The sequence below is a fragment of the Nicotiana tomentosiformis genome, chromosome 2 (genome assembly GCF_000390325.3).
Source record: "Nicotiana tomentosiformis chromosome 2, ASM39032v3, whole genome shotgun sequence".
NCBI lineage: Eukaryota > Viridiplantae > Streptophyta > Magnoliopsida > Solanales > Solanaceae > Nicotiana > Nicotiana tomentosiformis.
In genome coordinates, this window is record NC_090813.1 from 131,206,052 (window position 1) to 131,214,440 (window position 8,389).

The 8,389-nt window shown below is 42.5% G+C and overlaps 1 protein-coding gene across 1 annotated transcript; it reads right to left on the minus strand.

The window, feature by feature from the left end:
- Positions 1–424: 424 nt before the first annotated feature.
- Positions 425–931, minus strand: LOC138905618 (uncharacterized). Its single transcript, XM_070194139.1, has one exon. It carries the CDS (start codon positions 929–931, stop codon positions 425–427), a length of 507 nt encoding a protein of 168 aa, XP_070050240.1.
- Between the last annotated feature and the right edge of the window lie 7,458 nt (positions 932–8,389).

Consider the following 8,389-nt stretch of genomic DNA (forward strand, 5'->3'; position numbering starts at 1 on the left):
TGCAAGGAATTTCTTGATGTCGTGATACCATGGTTTACCATCGAGTTCTTCTTCTACATGGAAGCAATAGACATGTTGATCCCTGATCTCTATCTCGATAGGGTCGATGTAGTTCTTGTCTGGATGCTGAATCATAGATGATAGGGTTGCAAAGGCGTCGACGAACTCATTATGAATCCTCGGGACGTGCTTGAACTCAATATTTGTGAACTTCTTGAACATCTCCTTCACGCAGTGCAGGTACGGCATTATTTGTGGACCATTCTCCTTGGACTTGGTGTATCAGCAAATTGATATCTCCTATGACCAAAAGTTCTTTGATATTCATGTCGATTGCCATTCTATTTCCAAGGATGCACGCTTCTTATTCAACCATATAATTGGTACAAGGGAATCTTATCTTTGCCAATGTTGGATAGTGTTTTCAAGATTCTAAAATCAAGACTGCCCTAATCCTGACTCCTTTGAAGTTTGCTGCTCCATCGAAAAACATTCTCCACCCAGGGTATGATTTTGCAATATCTTCCCCGGCAAATAGTACTTCTTTATCGGGAAAATATGTGGTAAGCGGTTTGTAATCCCCATCCATTGGATTCTCGATGAGGTTGTCGGCTAAACCTTGTCCTTTGATAGCCTCTTGAGTTATGTACACAATATCAAATACGCTGAGGAGAATTTGCCATTTAGCTAGCTTTCCGGTATGCATCGACTTTTGAAAAATGAATTTGAGCAGGTCGAGCCGAGATATCAGATGCATGGTGTATGCTGACATGTAATGCCTTATCTTCTGAGCAATCCAAGTTATAGCACAACAAGTCCGTTCTATCGGTATATACTTGTCCTCGCATGGAATGAACTTCTTACTCAAGTAGTATATGGCTTTCTCCTTTCTCCTAGTTTTGTTGTGCTGCTTCACACACAACGAAGGCATTGTCAAAGACTTACAAATAGAGCAACAATAGTTTCCCTAGTTCGGGGGGAACCAATACTGGCGGATTTGAAAGATACTCTTTGATTCTGTCGAAGTCTTTCTAGCAATCCTCCGTCTATTTTGTGGCAGCATCTTTCTTCAACAACTTAAAAATGGGCTCACAGATTACCGTGGACTGGGCTATAAAATGACTGATGTAGTTCAATCTGCCCAAGAAACTCATGCATCCTTCTTGCTATTTGGTGGCGGTAATTCTTGGATGGCCTTGATATTTTATCGGTCCAGCTCTATCCCCTTCCTACTTAAAATGAAACCCAAAAGTTTTCCAGTGGGGACTCCGAACGCACACTTTGATGGGTTCAACTCTAAACTGTACCTTCGCAAGCGTTCAAAAAATTTCCTCAAGTCGTCCAAATGCTCCGAGCTCCTTCGAGACTTTATGATGATGTCATCCACATACACTTCAATCTCCTTATGAATCATGTCGCGAAAAAGGGTCGACATGGCCCACATGTAGATGGCACCGGCGTTCTTGAGATCGAACGACATAATGCTATTATAGGAGACTCCCCAAGGCATGGTGAAAGTTGTCTCCTCTGCATCTTCCTCGTGCATTAAGATTTGATGCTATCCAGCGAAATAATCCACAAATGACTGCAGTTCATGCTTCGCACAGTTGTTGATGAAAATGTGGATGTTTGGCATAGGGAAATTATCCTTTGGACTAGCTTTGCTGAGATCTCGGTAGTCTACACATATTCTGATATTTACGTCCTTCTTGGGCACTGGGACGATATTTGCCAACCAGATTGGATAGTTGGTGACCCTTACTTCATTTGCTTCTATCTGTTTGGTCACTTCTTCCTTTATCCTCAGACTTAAATCAGGTTTGAACTTTCTGGGCTTCTGCTTGACCGACGGTCTGGTAGGGTCAGTGGGCAGTCGATGCGAGACAATGTCAGTGCTTAATCTTGGTATGTCATCGTAGGACCATGCAAACATATCGACGTACTATCGGAGTAGCTCAGTCATTTTTTCTTTCTGCTCGTCTTCTAGGTGAATGCTGATTCTGGTTTCCTTTATATCTTCTTCACTTCCAGGATTGACCACTTCTGTTTCTTCCAGGTTGGGATTTTTCTGTCTTTTCAACTACTCGATTTCCTGCGGGAGATTGTCGGGCATCATGCTCTCGTCATACTCCTCGTAATCCAGGTCGTTGCGCTCAATGGTTTCGTTATATGTCATAATCGTGGAATGCAGTTTCTTATCAATTTGATTACTGAAAAGAAAACTAAGTATAAATAAAGCGGTAAAATAAAGTTACAACATTTAGGAAAATTTTCTTTTTATTTCATCAAAAGGGGAACGTCTTACGCGTTCACAAGAGGCAAATGACAAAAAGGTACAAACACGGTAAATGCCTCAATTGACCATGCTCTTTTTTAAAAGAAAACTTTTACAGTTCCATACTACCAAGACTCCCGGCGAACCAAAGATGGTCTGGCAGTCCAATTCTGCAGCTCTTTCCCTGGTTTGGCATCTCTGATAGTCGGTGTCTTGATGTCAGTTCCTTCACAACATTCTCTTGAACTCTGTCCCGGACTTGCAACATTCTTTCACATTCCATCGATGATATCATCTTCAGGTATTGAACTTTGTCCCGGACTTGCAACATGCTCTGGCATAAAAACCTTTTTCCCAGAGCTAACAGTGCGAGCTTTCCCTTCCAGAGGCTGATATCCTATGCCAGTCCTTCCTTTCTTCCTATTATGGTCAATTGGCTCTGTGATTCCATCTGACTTGGCATCCAACCTTGTTCCTGGTTTGTATCCATATTTTATCATTTCCCTCATAGATATCTTGGAGTTATACGGCGACTGCATTCCCAAATGTTTTTCAGCCTTCTCCGTCTTAGTAGTCTGCATGATTTCCACAGTGTAGAAGGCAACTCTGTCCAGCCCTTTAATGAATGAAACAGCATACTCCAAATAGGCAGAGTGACCCCACTGGCCATGAACCACTATCTCCTCATATCCCCACAAAAATATTATGCATTGGTGCAAAGTGGATGGCACGCCCCCTACCATATGTATCTAGGGACTGCCCAGAAGCAAGTTGTAAGAAGAGGATATGTCCATCACTTGAAACAATACCGGAAAATCGACCGGTCCGATCTGTAAGGCTAGATAAATTTCTCTAATAACGTCCTTTTGTGAACCATCAAAGGCTCTCACCCTCTCGTGACTTTCTTTGACTTCCCTCAAATGAATTCCCAACTCACGTAGAGTGGAGAAAGGACAAATATTAATCCTGATCCGCCATCAACCAATACTCGGGACATTATTTTGTCCCTGCACTTGATAGTGATGTGAAGAGCCTTGTTTTGACTTGCGCCTTCAACAGGAAGTTCGCCTTTTCTGAAAGTGATCATGTTTGCTTCAACCATTTTCCCAATAGTCACGGCCAACGCCTCGCTAGTGGTGTTACTTGGTAAACTTACCCCACTTAGCATTTTTAGCAGGGTATCCTTATGACTGTCAGAGCTCATTAATAGATCCTTGATAGATATTTGTGCTGGAGCTTTCTTCAACGGCTCTTCCATAGAATATTCTTTGCTTGACATTCTTTTCCAAAACTCGGTGGCTTATGGGTCTGTTATGTTCCTCCTTGGAATTTGTTCTCTCCCCATATTTTCTCCATTGACATCTTTAGGGGCGTAGCATCACCCAGACCTAGTCATACCATGGACTGTAGCAGAGTCTATCATTTTGGCCTTTCCCTTTTGCTGGTATGTCCATGGGACGATTTTGTACCCCCGACCTTCTTCTTCTCTGATAGCATCAGCAGGTCGCTAGGATAAGTCTGAACCGTTACCTTAGACCTTAGTTGTACTATAATGATCGGAGCCTTTTAAGGAGGGATCCTTGCAGCTTCTGCATTTCCTATAGTGACAAATTTTCCTTTTAGGTCATACTCTTCGTCTAATATGATCATGTTAGCTCCCTGGTTTCGCTGATTTGGTAGTGAGTTTCGATTCACATTGGGTGGTGTCGGAGTACACTGAATGGTTATGCTCTAGATCATAGTTTCAATTTCATTTTTCAATGAAGCAACCTTTAGTGTTGTGTCCAGATACATTGGAATGGTATACACATCTTTTAGTGGCATCAAAATATTTGGAGGGATGTTCAAGAAACCTTCCCTCGATCGGGTGTATCAATCCTGTTCTTCTCAAGCTTTCGAATAATTAGGCCAGAGGCTCAGCAATCGAGGTATAAGTTCTACAACCCCTCTCTACAAAGCTGGGACGAGGGCATGGTGCATAACTGGGTCGGTTCTGATGAGTAGTGGTTTGGACAAGAGCATATGGTCATTCTGGGTTTTGGTTGTTGTTAGCTCGAGGAAGGTTGTATTGTGGTTGAGGTTGGTAATATGGCATGGTATTATAAATTGGAGCATAAGTGGGTGGTGGTGAGTAGTTGTTTGGGGAGTAAGAGGTGCTCCCGTGATGTGGGTTGGGTTGGTAGTAAAGGATGACTACTGAGACCTCCTCTTTCTTCTTCTTTCGGCCTCCAATTGATCCTGACTGGATGGCCTTGCTGGCCACTTTGCAGTGCTGACATGGATTGTACTTTACCAAATTTTATGCCTTCTTCCAAGAAATCTCCCATCTTGACCAGCTCGGGGAACTTCTGTCCCCTCATTCCCATCATCTTTTCAACGTATATTCCCTCCTGGGCTCTGATGAAATATTTGGTTAGCTCATTGTCATCCAGCGGAGGTTGCACCCTGGCAGCCTCCGACCTATATCGTCGTGCATATTCTTGGAATGACTCAGATGGTTTTATCTGCAAGTTCACCAGTGCGAACTGATTAGGAATGATCTCGGTGTTGAATAAAAAATGATTCATGAAGTCTTCCGCCATATCTTGAAAAGTTCTCCAATTTCGTCGATCCTATCGAGTATACCAGGTGAGTGCTTCGTCCGTCAAACTTCTTATAAATAACTTCATCCTTAGCTTCTCATTCCTCCATACTCCAACTAACTTGCCACAATATGCCCTCAGATGTGCGTGAGGGTCCCCTGTCCCATCGAAGATATCGAACTTTAGGGGTTTGTACCCTTGTGGCATAACCACATCTGGATGAATACACAAGTCCTCATAGTCTAAGCTTTCACTTCCCTGGGCAACTTGGAGACTCTTCATTTGCCTTCTCAATATTTGTAACTTCTTAGATACTGACTCTTCTTCCTTACGACGAGCTTCTCTCTCCATCTCAGTGTATTGGTCAATCTCATAAGGCACCCTGACCATGACAAGTGCTATAAAGGTAGGTTCAGAAATTGCATATACATGGGGAATGTACCATTCATGGGTGGAAGCATGTGCCATAGGTATGTGCTGGTTAGTGGTGAAAGTGACTTCTTTACAAGGATGGGTAGTTACATTAGTGGTAATAGGCTAGTTTTGTGATGTCTGAGTGTATCGTGGTACGTAAGGAGCGTAGATGGGGGGATTTGGTGGGTTAGCAGGGGTTACCGGAGGTATGACTTGAGTAGTGGGAGTTGAAGTTGGGGTGTTGTTGTTTCGGCGTGATGTGGAAGGAAAGTGATTTGGAAGTGAATCCAAATAAGGGAATCTAGGTGGCTGAGGAAGTGTTGTCATGGCCAGGTGCACCAGTTCTCTGATATGTTGTACCTCCTCCCTTTAGTACTCCATTTCCTGGGCCATCCTGGCCACGTGTTCATCATTCCTAGTGTTGTATTTTTCCCCCGATCTCCCCGGGATATCGGCTATGACCAGAGCATGTTCAATTGGGTCTTCTGCGGCTGACATCTTTCCTTTTTACCTTTGATTGTATGGCGATTCCGCCAGTTTTGGTCGACACAAACCAACCTTTTTTGGGTAATAATAAAGCAAAAGAAAAGTAAGAAGCAGGAAAAGAAAAGGAACAAGAGTTAGTTTCTTCATTTATACGAGCAGGAAATCACACAGAGCAGATAATTCGAGCATTACAGCTAGCGCATTCCTAGAATTCGCAGGGACCTCTCATTGCCGGAGGTAGGCCTAATTCGCAGATATCTGACAGACATTTAGACTTGACACATTTACATCCGAAGAAATTTGTTTTCATTGATAATTTGGACTGATACAAGTGGGAACAAGGATTACATCATTGTTTCATAGAACTGTATGGGCTTGGACAACTCGCTTTTTTGGAAAGTAAAAAGAGAAAACTAGGGATAAAGGTATAAAGTGGGAAAGAGGGGAACTCAACCAACTCTAATAACCATCCCCTGAGTCGTTTCCCATGTCCTTCTCTTCTTCTAGCTCCTCTTCTTGATCCTCCTCCTGGTCTTTTTCAAACTCATCCTAATCATCATTGGATTCAGACTACTCCTCCTTATCATCGTTGGCTTTGTTCTTGATTCTATCTGGATGTACTCCACTATCCAATCATGATCTTCAGCAGGTGGAAACATGTGGTTAATGGATCCTGGGACCACCTAATAATGCATTGACGTGGTCACAAGATAATGCGGCAGGATCTCATTGCAAATCTGCAAAGCAACCACCACGTCCTCTAACCAGGCTATACCTTCTCTGCTAGGGCAGGCCAGTTCTTCTTCTTCGTTAATCTAGACGTAATACTCCGGATTACACCATGAGTTTTGACCCATATGTATTGTTACCAGGTCATTCCACTCGTCTTGCAGTCTTCTTATCCTGGGAATTGGGATACGTCCATTGTACTCATCCTCATATAGCGATGTCATTGTCCACAGAGGCACATCTTTGATCATCCCGAAATGTCTGAGGACCCGCATGGGTGAGTATGGCTGAATTCCTTCAAGTTTGATCAACTCAATGAAGTATTTCTCAGGAGTCCTCAAGATTTCCCTTCCACCTAACCAAGAGAGTTTCCAGTTGATCCATTCTCATGTTAGATTGGTCAGTGTTTCCCTCCATTCTTCTTGCCCATGTGAGGAGATCCAGTGCTCATTCTTTTATTGTTTCTTTGGATCCTATTGCTGATGCCCATGAAGTAGTTGATAGTAGCCTCTCTCTAGAAGAAATATTCAGTAGCCCAGATCTAAAGCAGTAAGTTACAACCTTTAAAGAAATCATATCCTCATGCGCATGCGGACAAGGCCCTCTGTAACGACCCGACTGGTCGTTTTGAGTATATGCACTTCACTCGGTAGTTTGAGGTCTCATAATGGTGTTATGTTAGTTCCATTAGCTTTGTTGGGTGATTTTGGACTTAGAAGCGCATCCGGGTTGTAATTTGGAGGTCCGTAGTCAAATTAGTCTTGAAATGGCAAAAGTTGAATTTTTGGAAAGTTTGACTAGAGTAGAATTTTTGATATCGGGGTCAGATTTCAATCCTGGAAGTTGGAATAGGTCTATAATGTCAAGTGTGACTTGTGTGCAAAATTCGAGGTCAATTGGACGTGATTTGATAGGTTTCGGCATCGGTTGTAGAAGTTGAAGTTTCAAAGTTCATTGATTTTGACTTGATGTGCGATTTGTCATTTTGAGGTTTTTATGCATGATTTGAAGCTTCGAGTAGGTTCGTTTCATCATATGGAAGTTTTCTGCAAAATTTGGCTCCATTTGGAGTTAATTTGATATGGTTCGGACATTTGGTTGCGATTCTAGAAGTTCTTGAAGTTTCCTTTGATCTTCATGTGTTTTGGGGTCCGATTCGTGCTTTTAGAGGTTATTTTGATGATTTGATCGAGCGAGTTTGTGTTATGTTTCTGGACCTGGGTGCATGGTTGGTTTGGAGCCTCAGGGGTTCGGGTGAGTTTCGGATTGGTTTTTCATGATTTTTGAGTGTTGGTACTGGTGTCATAGCATTTGTGATGTTTTGGTCGCAAATGTGACTATTGCATTTGCGAAGCAGCCTCGCATTTGCAAACTCAGGCTGCTGGGCAGGAATTCGCTTTTGCGAAAAATTCCTCTCATTTGCGATGGTCCCCCTTTCCGTATTTGCGAAGCGTTTGGTCGCAAATGCGACATTAGCTGGAAAACCTCCATTTAACATTTGTGATATATTGTTCACATTTGCGGGGGTGGCATTTGCCTTGTCATAAATGCGACATCTGCAACCTGCTAAATAGTGATAATTTCGAGATTTGGCTTCATTTTGTTATATTTTAAACCCTAGCTTCGATGTGAGGCGAATGTATAAAGGGATTTTCATACCAAATCATTGGGTAAGTACCTCTAATCAATTCTCAACTACATTTCATGATTTTATATAAGATTTAACATCAAATTCATGAGAATCTAGGGAAAAGTTGAGGATTTTGTCAAAACTTTGAAAAATAAAAATTTGGGATTTGAGAGTCGAATAGGACTCGGATATGAAAACAAAACACGTATTTGGACTCGTGAGGCTATGGGTAGTCAAGACCTACCCTTGGGCTCGGGGATTGACTTTTGTTGA